This window comes from Vanacampus margaritifer, chromosome 12 (assembly GCF_051991255.1).
Source record: "Vanacampus margaritifer isolate UIUO_Vmar chromosome 12, RoL_Vmar_1.0, whole genome shotgun sequence".
NCBI lineage: Eukaryota > Metazoa > Chordata > Actinopteri > Syngnathiformes > Syngnathidae > Vanacampus > Vanacampus margaritifer.
In genome coordinates this window covers 8,061,111-8,082,771 of record NC_135443.1, presented here as the reverse complement: position 1 = coordinate 8,082,771, position 21,661 = coordinate 8,061,111, and the positions used below count along the sequence as shown (strand labels likewise).

Genomic DNA, 21,661 nt, shown 5'->3' with positions numbered 1-21,661 from the left:
TTACAATCAAAATTTACCACTTTTTTGCTAGTATGAGTATTTTCACTAATATCAGAACTTGTTCTCTCCCAATGACCAATACAGATCATAAGGCAGTTAGTTCTCTGTACTGTATTAATAGATAATACTCAGGCTCATGCAGTCAGATGGCGATGAAATACAACCTTTTTAAACAACGATGCCTTCAAATTACAATTTAAGGAATAACAGAAATGTGTACATCTTAATAGGGATTCAATAAAGGATCCTAGAATTTATATGCAATAATGTTAGCCTTTCTGTGTAGCTCGGTGCCAAATGGCTCACGGAGCACCATTCATCACACTTTCAAAAGTTGACCACTTTCAAAAATAATGGCTGATTTTAATTGGTTTGTGCTATGCTATTTAAATTATAATTATTTTGTCTACTACTTACTGGCTAAAGAAGCAAGATGTGGCTGAATGTGGAGCTCCTTTAGCAGCACAGCAGCAGGGAGATGAATAGTAAGGTCACACCAAGCTTCTTCTGGAAGGAAGATGTAGGACCAGGCTGCAGAACGTGCCCGACGATGAGGTGGCGTAGCTTGAAGTAGGACTTCTGCTGGCTGTGCTGTTGGGCTACTGGATGTAATTGTGCCTGAGAAAAAACAGATCATTTCAAATTGATTACATGTTGTTGCAAGAAGCTATGTTTAGCAGAATTGTATATAAGCACCTAATGGGGCAAAGTTGTGGAGACCCTCTGCATTGTCTGGCTCTGATGTCATCACTCGGGATTTGAGGCTGCCATCTGATGCCTTTCCTGGACCTGAGTCTAAAAACTTCATAATGGTGGACACCATGCTGCGTGCAGTGTTGACTATGGCTCTAGTGCTGGTCACCATGTTGTTACAAATCAACTGAACGCCACCTGTTAAGGGACAAAGAACTTATATGATCCTGGTATGGTAATAACTATAGTGATTGATGATGATTAGAAGGTAGACATTGAAAACAAATTAAGTTCAGTGAGTACAGGTACCTACCCATGTCATGAAAGGCTTTAAGAGCCTCACTAGTATCCAACACTCGCAGAATGAACCACAAAAGAGGTTCAGACAGCTGACAAGTGGAAAGAGACCCCTAAAAATAGGCAATATAGGCATTTTACAAACATTTTTTTTATGGTAAACTCATGCAAACACAGAAGGATTTTGCTCACCTGGCGACCCATGTATCCACAGGCCATGTAGGTGAGGATGGGCTGCAACATGACCTGAACAGAGGTCGCCTTCTTGCTCAGGGTGGTGAGGATGGTGAAGAGGCCGTCACCTACTGAAATGGCATCCAGACCCCCGTGGAAGTTCTCATGTTTGGTTAGATGGAGACCACTGGCTCCTAAAGATCAAAGAGGACTGTCAGTTGAGTGGAGAATAAGCCGAGTTACTGTAAAAGAAAAGTTATAGTTGGTACATCTTACCGATGATCATGGCCATGGCACTGCTGTTGCACTGGCCCAGGGCGGACAAGATCTGACTCATTATCTGCTGATTGGCCAATACCAAATCAGCCACACCTGCAGACGGACCCTGGCTGGATGTCGCTCCTCCAGCCACACTTTCTTTGCTTCCGCAAACTTTCTCTTCATCCGACGCGCTGCTATCAGCTGCCCCGCCACCAGTCATTGGAAGCCGACCACTGAACTCTCTGTCCCCTGACAGAGGCAGTTGCACCAGCACATTAACCAGTTTAAGGAGATCAAACATGAGCTGGTCGCGGGAAGTTTCACCACAGACAGCCTTTGCATCTCCTGGTCGAATGATGTTGGCAAACAGGCCGCCAAAACAAGCACGAGCCCCCACAGAGCTATCAGAGCCACTGCGTGAGACAACTTTGTCAGAGCAGGTGATGTAATGGTGAACTAGGAACGTGATCGACTCGATGACTGAGGAGATTGTGACCACAGATACCACTTCAAAGTTTTGCTCTAAAGTAAACTCCAACAGTTTCACCTGTGCATCAAGTGGACCCTGACCTGATTGGAACGGCCCCCTGAAAGTTCAAGATGGCATTTAAGTTCCCAAAAGGCAACAATTTAGCATCGCATAACATCCCTTAGGAAATGACCACATACCTTTCAGTCGACAAGATGTGCAGGAGTTTGAGAAGAAACTCACTGAACATTTGTGGACAGGTGGAGGAAAGATGCACCTGCAAGCGACTCAAAAAATCATGCATAGCTTGAGTGGCAGTGGGTCCAACTTGAGAGCTATGCTGATTCGTTCCATTGGTGTTGCTGCCAGACAGGAAACGCACTAAGACATGAACCAGCGTGGGATCGGACACCATTTGATGCGCTGTGCTTTCCTGAGCATTCATCCCATTACTGGAGCCTGAAAGTTCAGACAGGGTTTTAGTATTACTATTCTGGCTATTCTTCCTTTCAATCTACACTAGGCAAAATGCAGATACAGGGGAATTCATGTACTGCACTGAGTCACAATGTAACTATTTTCCTGGCCCAAAAGAATGCCCTTAACATCTTATGTCATTTTTTTATGAACCAGAAAGCAAAGACTAAATTATTATAATCAATGACAACCAAAAATGCAGCAAGGTTATTACATACTAGTCAAGTTTCAGATACGAAATAATCAACTAGTTGCTTCTTATCAATAAATCTGTCTTTTGTGTGTTTGTAAATTTAGAATCAAGGCAATTCACTGCCATCTACTGCCTTGTTTTCACAGCACAGACAGAAAAGAACAAGTTATTTTTGCTGTAATGTGAATGGACCCCCCCAAAAAAAACACAGCTCTCAAATATTTTCTTTTTCGTCACCTTGATGAACAACCTTGGTGGGAGTCTGTTCTGTACTTAAAAATAATGTAGTTTAATCTGCAAAAGTCATCTCCACCGTAATTGTGATTATTTAAAGGCATAGGTGTGTAGTTAGAGCCATCTAGTGATGAACTAACAATTCATTCATTTAAAAAACACTAATGTTTTCAATAATGTGCACAAAAAAGTACATTTTTAATATAATCATAGTTCTGGTAATCAGTAATTATATTACATGGCTGGAGCCTTACCTTACAAGAGGCTGACATGTTTTGCCGCCATCTTCCTGCTACGGATGCCCAAAGGACAACTTTGTGAACGTAGTTAGCCCTGCTTACAGCTAGTGTCAGACCCAATAGGTCGACCGCCGTTTACATTCCACAACTGCATGTGGCCGTGGCTGAGTCCCGTGATTCGGGCTCCCAACGCTTGAATGCTTTGCTCTCAAAAGCATTTACTAGCTTCTTCCACTACTACATAAATAAAGATGACTTCACTTGACTAGCAGCTCTTGTTAGCCATTCGATCCAGCCTATAGCTCAGTTAACTCCCACTAGTCGCTCCTGTTAACTCCAGATCGCTCTATCTTTCTGCGTCACTTGCCGGGGGTCTCCCCGGCTTCCAAGTCGCTGTCGCTCGGTGAGATGCTCCTTCGCTCGCGCCAAATAATATTGGTGGTAGGCTTGTAAAGTGTGGCCTCTCACCGGAGTTCGCTTGCTTCAAAATGCATAAGCTATGGGTGTATTCTTTTATTTGGGGACATCTAGCGGTCAACTTTTACACACCATACCTTTAAAACTCTAAATATTTTAATGTGGCAGATGAAGTTAAAAATGTTCTTATAAGAGCCTTATGAGACTAATTTGGAACAGCTACAGATTAAAATACTGCATGTGAAAAATGAAATGTGTACTTTTATACAACATTCATAATGAAGTATCATTTTACAAAAACGATGTAGGCATGTTTAGTCACGTCAATGAAATAAAGGGCCAGGATTATCAGGTAACAATTAAATCGACTTTTGTGACTTTATATAATTATGCTAAATAAGACTAAGAGTAAAATACTGACCTTGGTCGGGCATGTTAGTCATCAGGGTCAGTGAATGCAGCACCAGACACCATGTTCTCAAGGAGGCGTTGGGGTACCATGCCAGCACACTGAGAAAACTGCTAATTGATGCTAGACATACAGAAACAAATATATGTATGCATATTTCACTAAATCACACTCTCTTTACCAGAAGAGCTCAAAATCCCATGCGATACAGAATGGTGATTAAGAGAAGTCCTGACCTTGGTTGAGTGGAATGGTGGGCACTCGACTGGAATTAAACAGGAAGATGTCTGATCCGTTATCTTCATTTACACACGTACTTGTGTTGAGACTCAGTGTTATCCACAACTGCAGCAATGACTCCAACTGAGAGCAGAAATGTTTTAGATTTGTCAAAAGATTATACACACACATATATATATATATCAGGGATGTGATTTGACCAAAGTGAAATTATCTGAAAATTTAGCCGGGGGTCTGGGGGCCGCTGGCACCCAGCTAGGTCCAAAAACATTGGACTGCCTTTGCTTTTAAAAACTATCACTGAGAATATCATCATATCTAACTAATGTGATTACTAAGTTAACACATAAATAATGTTGAAGAGTTCAAATTTCATGAACAAATAATTGTATCATGACCAAATGAAAAGTAACTCATATTAGAGCATACCACAAATGTCTTTGCTATAGCAGAAGATGTTATCTGTCGGAGTCATGTGCATACACAATGAACTACTAATAATAAAAATTAAAAAAAAAAAATCAGATTTTTTTTTTTTGGGGGGGGGGGGGAGATAAAAAAAGCGGAATTCCGCGAATTAGCGGAAAAATCACATCCCTGATATATATATATATATATATATATATATATATATATACACACACACATACAATTTATTTGTACTTATATTCCCTCCTTCGATCAATGTTAGCAAGGTTGAAGCTCGCACGGTTACCGGACACAAATAGAATCTTGCGTCTCCCACATCATTCAGTGCAATAAACTTGACAAGGAGAAGAGCTTGCAACCCCAATGTAGTTACTCTCCTAAGTGAGTCTTGTCACAACAACAGGAATCTAGTGTGTGTGTGCGTGCGTGTGTAGTGCCTGCTTCCCGAGCATTGTTGGTGCACCCCTTCCAATCTGAAATCTTTCCTCACTTGAATGCATGTGTGTGATTAGGTTCCGTGTGTGGTATGCAACAAAATTTACTGTATAGACATCAGATTGTAAATTGAGGGATTATAATCAGTAAAATAAATAATCAATCTACATATCGTGTTACTTTGTCACAAAACTGTGACAACCTGCACATGGTGGACTTGCAGCATGGAGAAAAGCTTGTTGAAGCAAGCACTCAGCATGGGAATGGAAGATGGTTGGACTATAAAGGTGCCGCCGGGAGGAGAGCCTCCTCCATGTAGAGCCCTCAACAGAGAGTCATCTGTGCCGTTGGTAGTCTGGCAAACTGGAGAATAAAACAAAGTATTCATTATAATAAATCTTATATGAATATAGACAGCAAAACTAACTTCAGGAAGCAAATAAGATCTGGGGTCCGTAGAACAGGTTCTACAGTCATACGTATGACTGAAATTTAGAGTGTGCGTAAGTACAGAAAAATCCGAATATATCAAACGTGTGATGAGATGTCAGCAAATTATGCAACAGCTCAGCCAATGTCACAAGACTTTGGCTCATTAAACAACACAGGATTCATTCTGGGGTAGTCTTCTGCTTTTTAGGTTATAAATTATGTGAAAGCTTTGTGAAATAAGATGACTCACATTTGAGCAGTTCAAAGCAGCAATGTATAAATAGCTCGACGATGTTACGGCAGACCCAGCAGAGCGCTGTTTTTACGATTATTTTACATCTGCATGTCAAGTATCGTAATAGATGTGCAAGTTGCTTTGTAGATGAGCTGTACTACACGTTTGTCATCCTAAAAAGTATTAAGTACTTTTTTCATCAACGTTTTTTTACACTTGCATTAAAGTTAATATTACAAATTGTTACTTAAAATGCATGCACAGTTCATAATTGTTCCATTATGATAGCAGTGTGACCCGGGACCAAACTTTATTTTTGAAGGAAACAAATTACAAACTAATTGGAGGCCAACTTGTCTTGAAATTATGCATTCAAAGATTTTAGCAGTTCACTTTTTGAGTTTGCAGCTTACAAACTTTATGACGCTATGTTCATGTTCACTGGGCGCTCTTGTGTATTTGCCACGCTATACTGAATGTGTCACTCTAGTTACCCGTGGAGGAGCTTGACGTGAGAGCCTGTAGAATCGAGTCAGCTTGTAGAGTTGCCATCATTTTTAGCATCAGTTCAGCCTGCTGCTCCAAGCCCACCTCTAATCGAGCATCCAGTGCTGAAGGAAAAACAGGCAGAGTGGTCAAAATAATCATATGCCTAAATATCAAAAACAAATATTCACAGCAGCAAAAATAATATTTTCATCTCCTCACCCTGTGAAACAGAGACTGAAAGCCCCTGTGACCCAGGCTTCTCAACAACAACTGGTGGTTTGGACACTGGGATACCAACCCCTCCAATGTATGGTGTGTAACCATACGTGCCATAATCTGAACCCCAATAGTCATACCATGTGCTGCTTATTGGCTGCAAACAGACATAAAAGGAAAAAGATGAGACACATGTTATGTTAAAGGTATGTTTCAGGAAACAAATTCATTTATAAATTATTGTTGTGTTGCTTTTGTTGTACAGAGCAACAGGATACTTTCTCATGTCAAGGAAAATTCTAATTCCTGGCCTATGGTTCTCACACTTTGAGCAATCATTGGTAGCCTTCTGTAAAGGCATCCCAAAAACAAAAGACACTTCAATCAGCCATTATTATCCATTATTTCGCATTAAACATAAGACTGACTACATCTGCTAACACTTCTTGGGCATCGTGCACAATAGTTTGAATTCCAAGTTTTGCTTAACTTTTGGAGCATATTTTTCCTTCATATTGCATCACTTTGGTGATGGCATGACTGTCATTGCTTCTGTAACAGCGACAAAATTCTATTATTTTGGGGTATTTGACTTTTGGTTGATAAGCACTCATTTTCCATATGTCCTCTGTCACATGTTGAAAGTTAACACATGAAACATATTTTATCAAGGGGAATAAGAGAAAACAAGAAACTTCAGTTTTTGAAAAAACATACCTTAAACACTTTTGCAGCTAGCGGATCTTTTTCTAAATCAATATCTAAAGGATCAATGTCAACATCCATCAGATCTTGTAGCAAGTCAAAGTCCATGTCTTTATCTTTTTCCAAAGACGACAGAGGTGGAGCGCCTTTGGATAAAGAAAACAGCATTAATATTACAAGTAAATCATACCAGCAAGTGATTTGTTATTTGCACACTAATTGGGAACATTGTTTTACAACAGTCTTGACAACAACAAAAAATCTTTAGACTATCATCTAATCAAAAGTCTTGGTTAAACTAATCATCTGCGGTGGTTTGTGAAATGTTGATAAATGACAGGCCATCCCACACACTGTAAGGTTCCAGGTAGTACCTGCAATGATATCAGGCACGAGGGTCTCATCAATGCTCTCTACCAAGGGGATCGGCGTTGGCTGAGGCAAGGGGTCATCTGGCTCTACCCCAACTGATGAGGATGAAGCCCCGGCCTCCTCAGCAACAGTCACTTCATCCATGACATCCAGAGAACCAGGAGACATCAGTTCACCTGAAACAATAATGTGCACTATTATTCTGAATCACCGTATAGATCCGCTCTTTGGATTTTCACACAGGGCGTGTGAAGACATAAAAAAATAAAAAAAGACTCCACCTTCAAGCCACTTTGACATTTTAATGATGCGTCATCTTGTCTGAAAAGACTGTCTCTCTTACTTGCACATTGTTGCAAGTGAATGGTATTATCCTGGCTATTTAGCTAACAATTTTCCGTGATCACAACACATGGTAGGGCTGGGCGATTTTGCCTAGAAATAAAAACTCAAGATTTTTTAACCAAAAATTTGATTTATGATTTTATTTTATTTTTACATAAATAACTTAAAAAGTTATGCTTTTATTTTATCAGTTGACAAAAATAACCATATTTCTTCTCTTGGAATCAATGTGCAAAATTTTTAGCTTGAATCAAATACTTCTGGAAATGTAAATCGATGTGTTGATAAAGTAGAAAAGTTAAACGTTTTTTTGTCAAATTTGTTTTAAAGGCTAAACAGTGCTACTTGTGTCCCTCAATATGACACATATAAAAATCAAATTTTGGCTTTAATATAGCAACCGAGGTCTGAGCTTGTCATCCCCATCAAATTTTGGCTTTAATATAGCAACCGAGGTCTGAGCTTGTCATCCCCTCCAACTGTCTGCTGATTTTACAAGTATTTTTATGTAAATTATATCATACATACATTCCTTGTGTAAATGACTCCACCACGGTAACATAGTAATCTGTGTAAACTTTTTAAGCGGGAGTTTGTTTGCTGCTGTTGAGTTCCTCCCGTATGGAGTGTGTGAGGACACGACTGGCAGATCGAAAGCTACGTAGGCCCATGGGGGCGAAAGCCGCAAGCGTGGCGCAACGAAAGAGGGGAATTTAAAAAAAAAATAAAATTTTTAATCGTCCACAACAAAACACTCGCATTAATAATGAAAACTAATTTGATTTATCGCCCAGTCCTACATCATGGTTATTCTTTTTGGTTCAATATCCCTTCTACCACATCTGTTTGCGTGTGCATGCAAACTATGTCTAAATTTGAAATCAAAGCACACTAAACAACACACCTGCCAGGATGTCTTGTAACATACAGGTGAGGGAATACTGAGCCCAGGCACCTCCCCAGGAGATATCCCCTCGATTGAAGTCCGTTCCCACTAACAGAAGGAGTAGGCGCTCTAACTGGTGCTCAGACACCACCTCAGAGAGGTGGATTGTCGGTCTGGTGGCGTTCGCAATCCGAGCGAGGACCTGAAGGGGGCAGAAGTGTATTCATTAAAAGGATAAGAAAATCTTATTGAAATCTGTTTCTTTTTCTAAAGAAACCATGTACATTATTTTATTCTGATTTGTGCTAATTGACAATAAAATGAATCTTAAATGAATCCTCTCAAATTTAAGACGATACCTTGCAGACAAAAAGTAGCAGGTCAGCATGACAGGTGAAGTCCATAGAGAGGAGGAAGAGGGCTAGCTTCTGTACCACAGAGATGCAGCGCTCATGGGATAATGTAAAGGGCAGGGGCTCAAATTCTGGGGCTTCTTTGGCTGTTGCAGACTCTGTGTCTAACGTGGAGCGTGGCCATTCAGCCGTCCGACGAAGACGCATTAGGTCTTTAAAGTGCTAGGATAAGACAGAGGTGGAATGTAAATATGTTTTGAAGAACATAACAGAATTTTTTTTAGGTATCAAAATGTAAAATCTGTCTTTAAACAATATCGGAAAAATAACTACATAGCAAAAACATCTTTCTCACTTTTATTTACAGTCTTTCAACAGAGGAAAATAGAAAATAAAACTGCATAACCTACCTTGGATGTGGCTTGTTTAAGCTTGGCCTGCTCCACCAAGAGTTTGTAGGATGATCCCTTGTTGCTTTGGATTTTTTCCTTCTCAATCTGCTCGACTAAAGCTTTATGTTTTGCTTTCAATAGATTTAACTGCTAGAAGGAAAGGGATGGAATGAATATCAGCAATGCAAAATATTCCCCTGTTTAAAATCCAATAAATGCAGAAAAATATCTTGATCAAATTTTTAAATAAATAACTCTTAAGATTATATACACATCACATGTAATGATTAAGTAAAACAAAGTAAGGATGTTAAAACAAAAGATAATATTTAACAAAAATGTAGGAGAAGGGCAGGACAGAGGTAGGCTAGGTGGGACTAATCTTAAAATGTGTAGCCGCTGGGAAAAAGAAAATGGCCACATAATACAAAATCATCATTCGAGGGAAAGCTGGTAAAACTTAAAACTAAAAATATAATCAAACTGAGCGGAATGCTTCGGTTGGTGCTATTTTTTGTAGCAACAAAGGTAACTAAGTTTAAATGGGTTAAGCTGTTAACTCTTCCATTTCTCTATTTAAGCAAAATGGCGAGTGTTTTGACAAGCAAATGTGAAATTCACAATTTTTTTGTTAAAAATAACTTTTAACATTTGAGACACGTGTACCTGCTTGTGGTGGACGAGTTGCTTGCGAATCTTGCGGGAGTAGAGTCTGTCCAGGCTACTGCTGCCTTTAGCTGATCTGTTTGTGTTCTGAGACTGAAGGCTGTTATTGATAAAGCTCCACTGCATACCTGAAAAATAATTAAGCGGTTAAGAAACCATTTGTGGAATCACTCAATTATTTGAAATAAAAATGCTCATGTACCTGTAAATGTTCTCTCCCTCTCTTTCCCGCCAAGGTGTTTCTTCCCACCTGTAGCTTCATCTTCTATACTTGTGACATAGTCCAATAGTCTGGAAACAAGCATCACCACCCAGCTGATCATCGGGATATCCAAAACACCTGAAAAACACAAGACATGGTGACTATGTTTACATGCAGGCAATAATCCTTTAAAAAGTCCATGTAAACCCCAGCATAAATCAGAATATGCTCTTATTCGGGTTATTAAAAACCCGAATAAGAGCAAAGAGCTAACCCTTACCTTCAGTCCTATGCTGTGTAGCTGCCTGAGGCTGCTGCAGAGGAGACAGCAAGCTGTCCAGGAGGTTCAGTAGACCCTCCAACACACCACTGTTGCTAAGGGATCTTTGGCCAAGGCAGGACAGTAGCATAAAAACCCTGTGATAAAAAGATTCAGAAAAATCGTGAGGCAAAACATTTTACGGTTTGCAAAACGACAGGGTATGGAGCGCCTTCAACTGATATTCAATTCCGTTGTCAATTACAAGTGAAACATTTTTTAAGTTGGATCCTTTTACCAAGTTATGGACAAAGTATATACTAAAGGTGTCATAGAAACCAATTTGACGAAAATACGTTTTGATTTAAAAGAGTGCATTGGCACACAAACTAATGAATCTGTCTCACTATAGCGTGTACCAGCCGATGGCCCAATCAAAAACTTATGAATCTGTTTGATGTTGTTGATGATTTGTAATTTCTTTGATACAGGGAGTCCTCGAGTTACGCACAAGTTCCGTTCCTACGCTGGCAATGTAACCTAAATTTCGATGCAAGTCGGATTTTACCATTAAAGTTGATATTTATATCAAAATACTTTGTAGAGTAATTTTAAAAAACAAATTTGCGCCACCCAGAAGGTGACGGAACCAAATACTTTGTGTTTCCGTACGGACATTCATTGCTGACGAACAGCAAATCGGAGCTATTGGAAACTTAAAACACGGAAATGTGACGTGCCTGATGGCGAGCCGACCTGCTTGATGGACCCTTACTGTGGGAAATTAACGAAAAATAAGTTGCTACGGACGAGGCACGAGCGTCGTAATGTCCAAACACATACGTCATAACTTGAGGACTCCCTGTATTATAAATGTGTCAAAAACGCATGTCACTTTTCTGTAAAGCGGTAAAAGTGTAGGGTTGCAGTTAACTGCCTTACCTGTCCTGAGGGAAGATGAGCAGCTGCTCAGAATTGTAGAGCTCCTGTAATACGTTAGAAAGGAACTGTCCCCACCAGCGTTCCGCTCCACATAGTTGTACCAAAAGCAGGCCAGCATGAAGACGAATTTTTGGTGTCCCACTGAGGCAAAGGTGTTTGAAGAGCTCCTCACAAGCCTGTGCGTGGAATGTACTCTGGAGCACTGATGGTACCGAGTGGCCTGAATATACAGATGTGTAAAACAAAGCAAGAAAAAGGAAGTATATATCAATACTAATAGGGAGAGTAACCCTGGTATCCAAACCAGACCCACAAGTAACCAGTCCTTTCCTTACCATTGTTAGAATGCAGCAGGCTAAGCAATGTGTCCAGAAGGTAACGGATGATAGTTCTCAGCTGCTCTGTAGAGGAATTGTGGACCAGGTCTTGAGCCTCATGAGACCTGGCCGTGGGGAGAGGCTTTCGACTGGCACCAAGTGACACACGCAACCTCTGGACAGCATGGTGGGCCAGGTTGAGTTGCAACTGAAGCTGGATGCAATCTTGGTAGGCTGAAAAAACACGTTGGTCCTCTTCTACCACCTTGTCTGGTTTTCGTAAGAAGTATTGGGCATTGTTGGCGCTGTTGAGGGGCGGCAGGTCGATATTCTGTAGGAGGGTTTCTAACCGATGGCAAGCAAGATTGTACCTATAACAAGAGGAAAAACAATCTCAGGCAAATTCATTTGCAATTCCAAGTCTGACATAATTCTCACTCTTTCAGTATTAATATAAACTTTTTTTAACCTCTACCCTATACACCGGAACCTTGGTTCATAAATTTATTTTGTTCATGAACTGAAATGTTTGCAAATAGAGGTGAGATTTACCATTGAATTTAATGGGAGTGCAATAAATTAGTTTGTTCTTATCAATGTGTAGTTAAAAATGAATACAGCATAATATAGAAATAAGAGAACAAACATTTTCATTAGCAAATCACAATGCAACAGCTTTTTCGCATGCAGTATACACTATGAGAACGTTTTTTTGAGTTCATAATGTAACTGCTCCGAATCTAGACTGGGTTTGCAAATTGTTCTGTTTTGTTTGTTTATAGGCTACACCAGATAAGATTAGTTCATTGAGTGGGAGCAACTTGTGTCCACTAATTTACACTCCACCAAACAAATAAAATTGTTGGAACACACACATGCTAGAGTTGATGCACTTAATTTCAAACCTGCACTGGATATCTTCCTGTAATGCCATCATCATGGTCAAGTGCTGATCCACATCGGGCTGACTGGCAGGTTCACTTTCTCCCCGCAGAGGATCGTGCATCAGTTTAAGCTCACTCTCCCAGGGCAGAATATAAGTATGACCATAGTAAAAGCCCAGTGGAATTTTTGCACGAGCATTAGTACTGCCATAGCGGCCAATCACAGTGATCTGAAAGTTGTGGAAGGGAAAAAATAAAACATTTACTAGAGATGTGATTCACTGTACATCCCTATCACCGTCTTGAAAAATCGAGAAAAACAGGGATCAAATCCAAAATCCAACAGTGATCAATGGCTGTGACAAACCATTCTTAACAGGAAAACGTCCACCCCAATTACTGTATATAAAAATTGTGATAATTCTACAAATTCTTCCAACAAGTACATTTTCAGTCACCTAACAACAATTTATGTGAATAATTAAAAATAGAGAGCGAAACAAACCTTCATAAACCTGCAAACGGGTGGAGGCAGCAAATCATGTAGAATGAGGGAGTGAGTACTGATGTCGGTGGCCACCACCAGCCTGCGGCCATCCACCTCCTCACCGAGCGTCCAAATGTCTATGGACAGAGACGCCAGGTCGCTACAGGTCGGGATGAGAGCATCAGTCAGCAGGACGGGTCGACCAAAGTCAAGTGTCACAAAACGACGAGCTCCTGAGAGGACAGAAGAAGACAGAATTGTTTTGACTGGGGATACATTAATTGGTTTTACACAGTTTATGATGGCACATATTACAAAGTGAACAACTATGGCTGCAAAATTGTCATTGACAGCACGGCTGTCTGCCATGAAAAGCTTTTTGATAACCTATTTTTCCATTGTTGACAAGTGAAGGTTAGGCATACATTCTATTCAATTTCAACAACAAAGACAATATTAATTTTGTTAGTGTCACATCAAGAACAATGTTCTTTTAATCATGGAGATACTAATGGCTTCATATTGCAAAAGAAGTCATACAACACAAATGCATCTTTTCTGTATTACTAGCATTTCTGACGACAGTAGTCATCGGGCATGTATTGACTACAAGTTACTACATGAAAATGCAAAGGGAAGAGCAACACTGCTCAGTGTAGATATAGAATGTGTGATCATCCAATATAAAGAAAACAGAAATGCTGTTTGACACACGGAACTGACGGAAAAAAACTAGCTACCAAGTGACCCAGACATGGCATACCAGAGTGCATGCGCTCTATGATGATAGACTGGTGTGGAGGAGGCTGCAGAAAGTGAGATGCCTGAGAAATAGCTAAAGCCAAACCACTGCCCATGGGGCTCTGCAGGGAAAGGAAAAGAAAAAAACAATTAAAGTAAATGCTTCATATTAAATATGAAAATATTTTATATGCTACCAATGAAAACAACAAAAAAAATTGCCTGAATAGAAATAGTTGCAGCATCACTAACCGGCTTGGCTTTTTGGGAGTTTTTGTGTGCTGCCAGGTTAACTGGCCCAGGGTCCATCATGGAGCCAGGGAAGAGGTGAGCCAGCTCTGCGCTGAAGGCTGCGGACACAGCCTCATTCGGAGGTGTGAGAGGCGGCGTCATGAAGAGGGGTGTGGTTTTAGGTGTTGGGGGGATGACATCGGAAGGATGAATGAAGAAACCCGGAGCACAGGAAGAGTTGGAAGGCACTGAGTTGTGAATGGGCCCCACACCAGAGGCGGCAGCTGCAGATGTAGTCTGATGCAGTTTGGCTTCAAGCTTGGCCTTCTGTTTGCAACGGACACACAGATATTTAAACAGGGACTATTAGTGGACTGGGGCCACTACATGACTGTGTGTGGCTAACCGCAGTTCAGACGCTGGACTGACTAGCCCAGTAAATATTTCATAATAACCATGAAATCAATACGTACTTGCTTTTTTAATATTCAATATTCAGAATTTTAGCCACTGAAATTGATCGATCATTGATGATTTGGCATAGCTCTGTGGTAAAGTGTTTTTTTCCCAAACCTAAGGTTGAGAGTTCGAGCCTCAAACTTGACCATGTCACAATGTCGTTGAGTATTCTAACCCCCAATTTTCTCCCAGTGGACCAGGCAGTGCCTTGCACTGCAGCAGGTTCCCACTGGTGTATTAAAGCGCTTTCAGTACCATATGGTGTAAAAGCACTATATAAGTACACCACACTGCATATTTTTTTGTGTGTTAGGTTAAATCCTTCCATAGGCAATGGCTTGAACAATATGTAAGATTCAGTAAATATCAAATGTTAACTATTCAGTTAAGACTTTGTACTGCACAGCACAAAAGCATGCAGAAAGAAAAAAAAATAACTACACAGAAGCACATGGCCGTTATATCAGGCCAATTCAAACTATAATTGCACAATGTACTGCGTTTGAATATAAGCTACTGTCTGACGAATTTCTGTTGCTGTTTGTAAAAACATTTTAAACTGACGCTCGAGGAAGCCGAGGACAGCAGCCAACAAGGAATGAGCATGAAAGCAGCCCACTAATCAGGAGGGGTGTTTAGACAGCCAAATTTGCATATGCAGACAAGATACAGGAATCAAACTCCTAACACATCTGTGGAACCAGTCCACCAATCAGGAGCGGGCTTCGCAAAGCAAAATTTGCATGTCCCACTCAGAGTAGCTTGCCACTGCGACTTGGCTGGAAGGAAAACGTTGAGTCTCTGCCCAGAAAAGTCCCGGACAGGTCAAAACAAATCCATCAAGCAATACCTTTAAGTGTTTTTTGTTACGAATGTTTGTTCATTGTTAATTATATTTTCAACATTTCTGAAAATGAGGCTAAGCCCTCAATGACTCCTCAAAATTTAAATATAGGTTGAATGACTCTTTTAGAGTATTTTTTTCCACCTGCTGCTGGAGTTTGAGCAGCTGCTGTTGCTTTTCCTGTAGGACCTGTAACTGTTGTTCGGCTGACACCATGGCATGAGACAGAGATTGCAGGGCCACTTGTGCTGCAGAACTAAGAGCTGTAGAAGCTTCGGCTTCGCCAAACGGTCCTGTTGGCAGGCCGCCAACCGCAGGAGTAACGCCAAATGTACTCACTGAGGATTAAAAAAGTAGAAACAAACACCGAACCGCTCATGTGGTGAGTTGAACTGAGCTAATGCCATAGAAAATGTAGATGTCACATTTACCAGTGAACATGCTGGCATCATCACGCTCCACTCGAGTACCATCACTTGTCGCGATGCAAGAGAAGTGCAAAGGCTCCACCTCGAGGAGCCCTGTTAATGCTGTGAAGCTTCCCTCTGCTGCAGCACAGCTATTTACTTTGCCATTTCCTGCAGAATAATCACCATTATATAGCAGTTTAGTTCAGAAATTAATGAAGATCTCTCCAGTGCTTCATTCAGGGATGTGATTTGACCAAAGTGAAATTATCTGAAAATTTAGCCGGGGGTCTGGGGGCCGCTGGCACTCGCTCATGGGTTTTCCGTGTTTTTAAGTACTTTCAATGCACTCACATGACAAAGAAATAGACAAAACAACAGCATAAATTTTCAATGTATATTGAACTATCCCATATAAAATGGCAGTTTTAGTCAACTCAAAATCAGTCACATTCAAAAACATTGGACTGCCTTTGCTTTTAAAAACTATCACATCTGACTAATGTGATTACTAAGTTAACACATAAATAATGTTGAGGGGTTCAAATTTCATGAACAAATAATTGTATCATGACCAAATGAAAAGTAACTCATATTAGAGCATACCACAAATGTCTTTGTTATAGCAGAAGATGTTATCTGTCGGAGTCATGTGCATACACAATGAACTACCAAAAAAAAAAAAAAAATCGAATTTTTTTTTGGGGGGGGCGGAGATAAAAAAAGCGGAATTCCGCGAATTAGCGGAAAAATCACATCCCTGCTATTATTATTATTTCAGTCCTCAAAATGATGTGGTTTATAAAAGCGCATTTTTCTTACCTGAGAGAATGTCAGAGAGGTCAATCTCATCTGACTGGACCCCAATGCTGCTATTGAAGGCATTCTTGCACGAGGAACCACTGACTTCCAGGTCAAAGAGCACTGGATCAAAAGGAGAACTGTATAGTCCATACCTGTAAAGAAACCAACAAGAGATTGTAAAAGACAGCTCTCTCATAAAAAGTGTCTTGACCTACAAAGTGGTGACTAGTCTTCAGTAATCTGCCAAGGTAAGGTAAGGTAGCACATTTGCAGATAACTTATTATTACTTAGACTATTACCTTCAAACATTATTGTATTGTTTGAGTGATTTGTGGCAGGGAGGTTGGTCTACCAATGATGAAAAATTGTTTAATATACTTATAGCAGCCAATAAACAATCTATAACAAGAAAATTGTTTAAGTTGGCTCCACCAACTCAGGAAGAATGGAAAAACATTGTGCATGATATTTATGCTATGGAAAAGCTGTCATATTCCATCAGGGTTAATTTAGACACATTTAACCGGACGTGGTCTAAGTGAACACAGTATATAACTTTCCAATAAAAAGAGCATTTAAAAAAAGAAAAAGAAAAAAGAAGCTTCATTTATATGTCGCATTACCCAAATTCTCCTAAATATAAACTTTACAAATGTAATAGAAATACAAAAAACTAAATTGGAAATGAAATACCCTTGCTTGCATTTTGGTTGTATTCATTGTGATATCGGATTATTATTACTTTTTCCCAAACCATATCTCAAAATAAGTAGTGATTAACTGGAAAATACCTGGTCTGCAGCAGTGCCTCCATTGGGGTGAGGCGGTCTTGCAGCTGTCTTGAGATGGCCGTGAGTAAGGAAGCGCAGGCAGTGCTGCAACCTGCCAGGTCCTCTTCCTTTACATAATTCAGCAAAACAAAGTACCAGAACACTGAGCCTGGAAAAATACGTTCAAAGATAAAAGACAATTAGATAGGGGGATGGGCTCCATATTGCTGTATCGTGCTGCTTATCCGCGACATACCGCCTGTTGCTGCAGCAGGCAAGTACGGCATATTGTCCAGCAGAGCCTTCAGAAGACTCGTTACAAAACCTTGTTGACTGGGATCACCTTTTCCATTGCTTTGACCAGAAGAACACAATATTATGCTGACATTAACCCACAAGAAGGGAAAACCTCATCAATAATGAAATCAACAATGTCTCTCACCTGATGCAAAGTGCAAGAAAGCGTGCGCACTTGTGAGCTATGCTCCGACCAGCCTCAAAGAAACACACTGCAACAATATCCATTAGCCTCAATCTGGTTTTGGCCAGCAGCCCCTCCTTTCCTTCTCGTAAGCTAAAAAAAACAGTCATGAGGATAACATTAGTAGATTGATAATGATGAAATGTGTATAGTGCCGTTATATTAACTCTTTGACTGCCAGACGTTTTCAGAAAAGGGATGCCGTGGGTGCCTGCCGATTTAAGCATTTTTGACTGATCTTTCAAGGTCCACAGAAAATTATGTGTTTGGACTATGGAAACACACATACTACCAAATGAAAGATTGGACTCTCATCTTTCATCAGAAAAAAAAGTTTGTTTCTACCTTATTCCGTTTTTCAGTAATCAACAATAGAAAATGGTTAGTTTCACCTCTGTTTTGAAAAAAAAACGTCTTTTAACGTCTTTGGCACTCCATAGGATTTTACTAAACGTTATTTAACGTTTTTGGCAGTCAAAGAGTTAAGACCAATAAAAACATCAATTTTCCATCATTACTGTTACCTATAACATATAACTCAATAAAAAAAAGAACTCTTTTTGGAGGGGAAGAAAATCCAAACTACTGAGATAATGCGGTTGCACAAGTATGCACACCCTCATTGCTGGAAGTGTGGCTGTGTTCACAATTAACTAATCACAGTCAGTCATGCAAAATGGGGATCGTCACACACCTGCCACCATTTAAAGTGTCCTTTGATTAAACCCAAATTAAGTTGAGCTGTTCTAGTAGCCTTTTCCTGACATTTTGCTTTGCTTTCTAGCAGAAGTGAGTCAATTCTAAACACAGCCCCATGCCCAGTTATAAAAGCCTGTGCATAATTGTTCAACCACATTATCTCAGTTGTTTATTTTTACTTAAGTTGTCACTTTTTTTTTTGAAATTGTCTGGATATTAACACAACAACAAAGTAACCTTGAGACTCCTTTTATTTTCTTTAGAAATTCCTAATTTTCGCCTTCTGTAACCATTACACCTTGAAAATGACTACTGGCTAGTCATAACGTATTTGTTGTGGCGTGGCAATGGATGAATGAAGCAGCTATGTGCACATAAACATGGTCCCGACTTTGTCATACCTGCACGGTCCATTGGAAAAAACACCAGCTAGCCAGCACAAAATGTCAAGGATGAGGCCTTGGGCATGTTCTGTGGAGAGGCCATCCTCGGTCTGCTGGCACAATGCATCCAGCAGTTTCTCATGGAAGTCTGGAAACTGCAGCATTGCACAGCGCTGGACCCTTGAATGCAAAAGGAAGCCACGTTTTAATTTAGCGAGTTAAAATAATTATATAAAGGCACAACCATTCTAAGGCTGTTTAAACCAATAGATTTGCAGACATTGTCTGAGTTTTAAAGAGAACAAAGAATGTGAAAAACTTTTAAAAAACAGGGGGGAGTACAGTGGACACCATAGCTATTTGCCAGGTATAAGGACGGAGCCCAACTGTGAATGTGAATAGAGAATTTCTGCAAATAATTGACGGTCCCAAAAAAGTGATAATTATTGCATATGTTAATAATTTAAGCTATAAATAAACCACAAACTATCCCAAAAAAACATTGCCCTGAAAAACAGTAAACAGCTTAAGGCCAAGCACATATCGTCACTGCTATGTGATGAGGAATAAAAATTACAGTAGCAGTGCAGCCTGGTGTAAAAGAACATTTGACTACACAGCAAAGCGGGAGAAATATCAATGGCGCAAAGTGCCGATGCTCCGTGGAGTGGCCTGTGTTGGTAGAAAGTCCGCTGTGCCGTAGCCCGCTGGCTCTACAATCGTTAGCGGGTCTGTGTTTACTGACCCGAAATCAGTGGTCGATCAATGCAGTAACAGTCGATTAGATTGGTTTATGTTCCACTAGGCTGTTGCAATATACAGGGATGTGATTTGACCAAAGTGAAATTATCTGAAAATTTAGCCGAGGGTCTGGGGGCCGTCGGCACCCAGCTAGGTCCAGTACTTTCAATGCACTCACATGACAAAGAAATAGACAAAACAACAGCATAAATTTTCAATGTATATTGAACTATCCCATATAAAATGGCAGTTTTAGTCAACTCAAAATCAGTCACATTCAAAAACATTGGACTGCCTTTGCTTTTAAAAACTATCACATCTGACTAATGTGATTACTAAGTTAACACATAAATAATGTTGAGGGGTTCAAATTTCATGAACAAATAATTGTATCATGACCAAATGAAAAGTAACTCATATTAGAGCATACCACAAATGTATTTGTTATAGCAGAAGATGTTATCTGTCGGAGTCATGTGCATACACAATGAACTACTTTATAAAAAAAATAAAAATAAAAAAAAATAAAAAAAATCGGATTTTTTTTTTTTGGGGGGGGAGATAAAAAAGCGGAATTCCGCGAATTAGCGGAAAAAACACATCCCTGAATATATTCACACTGGTTTTAATGCCATGTTTAGTTCTAGTTTGACAAAACAATTAATGAGCCAAAGCAGCTGCAGCAAACACAGGCACCAGGATCCATCCATCCGACCGTCAACAACATATCTAACAATGCTGTAGTTAAATTTGTGAATAAAAGAGCTAGTTGTTGGCTGGTGCAAGTGTGCGGCCCAAATGGTCAGAACTTCCGTACACACAACCTTCTGCTGCGGATGTTAGGTTGAATAAAAATTACGGTAGTTTGATTATTGGGATATGTACCGCTGACAATAACCATTCGACGTCTCAAGTTAACAGACATTACAATAGAATAAATATCAAACATTGTGTAGACAGTACTTTTTTTTGCCATGTTACTGAAAGTTGCGAATATCAATCTATTTTACCTCTCTTTGGGAATAGATGTCTTTTTGAACCTTCTGATTGTAACAGATACTTCCTGCAGTAGGTCACAGCCTCTCAGGTTTTCAACTTTCTTGGAAGATGCTTGACCATCTGGTTTAGCTCCAGACACCTTGTCCTGCATAAAATAACACATGGTTTTATTTGAAAGCTTGCTTGAATAATTCTACAACTATCTCATCCATCTTCAAAAAACGGCATGGCTGTACTGACCATACTCTCTGCCTTTTTATCCCCTTTGATGGTATTAAAAGAGCTCATATTCCACTAAAAGTATTTAAGAAGAGTGTGTTCAATCAAGTCAGTACCTTGGAAGCCTGAGCCCTCTGAAGCAGAGTGGACAACGAGTGTGATTTGGAGCACTGGGGTTTGGCATTGGGCATTCTCACAACAGGTCGGGGACTGTCCTCTATGTTTTTGTCACTCGCTGCTTTGATATGAACCAAGAAAGAGCGGTACTTTCCACCAGCCATGCCTACAGACAAAGCATAAACTGGACTGAAGAACATGGATACACTCAACTTCATGCGTTGGCTTTATCAATTCTTGATGGCCTCATATTTTTTAAACTAGGTTTAATCTTTTCATACCTTTGACCAACTTTGGGCTGGTGAGGCTAAGCATGCCAGCGTGACCTGAGAGATCCAGCCCACTGGCAAGCCACACTGGTCCACACAAGATGTCCTCCTTGTGCTCTTCTAAGAATGGACACAACATGGAGCCTACAAAAAATACATGACACAATGTGTTACACATGGTGGGCATAAATAGTCCTTAAATGCAAGTGTAGTGGTGCAATTTAATTTCAGTTCCAAAATTAAGTGTGATTCCAGTTCTTTTTCTCATTTGGAATGGATTGAACCAAACAAAAATTTGCTTAATTGGTCTTTAGGGATGCATGGTTAACCGGTACTTATTTGGTATC

At 40.0% G+C, this 21,661-nt stretch overlaps 1 protein-coding gene across 3 annotated transcripts in view; it reads right to left on the bottom strand.

Annotated features, from left to right (window-relative positions):
- Positions 1-21,661, bottom strand: part of birc6 (baculoviral IAP repeat containing 6) — a 66,169-nt gene that overhangs the window by 30,120 nt on the left and 14,388 nt on the right. For 2 of the 3 annotated variants that reach the window (XM_077582928.1, XM_077582930.1), the window contains exons 15-49: positions 21,327-21,458; positions 21,045-21,211; positions 20,721-20,854; positions 18,988-19,149; positions 17,849-17,980; positions 17,663-17,760; positions 17,428-17,575; positions 16,654-16,787; positions 15,856-16,002; positions 15,569-15,762; positions 14,143-14,448; positions 13,913-14,012; positions 13,168-13,382; positions 12,684-12,892; positions 11,797-12,149; positions 11,462-11,681; positions 10,541-10,677; positions 10,261-10,398; positions 10,059-10,186; positions 9,411-9,542; positions 9,007-9,222; positions 8,666-8,849; positions 7,419-7,592; positions 7,057-7,190; positions 6,343-6,496; positions 6,129-6,245; positions 5,170-5,330; positions 4,100-4,226; positions 3,876-3,986; positions 2,095-2,353; positions 1,441-2,012; positions 1,183-1,358; positions 1,007-1,103; positions 697-891; positions 418-618 (exon numbers count right to left, since the gene is read on the bottom strand). In XM_077582928.1, coding sequence (XP_077439054.1) covers positions 418-618; positions 697-891; positions 1,007-1,103; positions 1,183-1,358; positions 1,441-2,012; positions 2,095-2,353; positions 3,876-3,986; positions 4,100-4,226; positions 5,170-5,330; positions 6,129-6,245; positions 6,343-6,496; positions 7,057-7,190; positions 7,419-7,592; positions 8,666-8,849; positions 9,007-9,222; positions 9,411-9,542; positions 10,059-10,186; positions 10,261-10,398; positions 10,541-10,677; positions 11,462-11,681; positions 11,797-12,149; positions 12,684-12,892; positions 13,168-13,382; positions 13,913-14,012; positions 14,143-14,448; positions 15,569-15,762; positions 15,856-16,002; positions 16,654-16,787; positions 17,428-17,575; positions 17,663-17,760; positions 17,849-17,980; positions 18,988-19,149; positions 20,721-20,854; positions 21,045-21,211; positions 21,327-21,458 — 6,264 coding nt within the window. The remainder of the gene's footprint in view (positions 1-417; positions 619-696; positions 892-1,006; positions 1,104-1,182; positions 1,359-1,440; positions 2,013-2,094; positions 2,354-3,875; positions 3,987-4,099; positions 4,227-5,169; positions 5,331-6,128; positions 6,246-6,342; positions 6,497-7,056; positions 7,191-7,418; positions 7,593-8,665; positions 8,850-9,006; positions 9,223-9,410; positions 9,543-10,058; positions 10,187-10,260; positions 10,399-10,540; positions 10,678-11,461; positions 11,682-11,796; positions 12,150-12,683; positions 12,893-13,167; positions 13,383-13,912; positions 14,013-14,142; positions 14,449-15,568; positions 15,763-15,855; positions 16,003-16,653; positions 16,788-17,427; positions 17,576-17,662; positions 17,761-17,848; positions 17,981-18,987; positions 19,150-20,720; positions 20,855-21,044; positions 21,212-21,326; positions 21,459-21,661) is intronic. The other variant, XM_077582929.1, reaches the window with a different exon arrangement.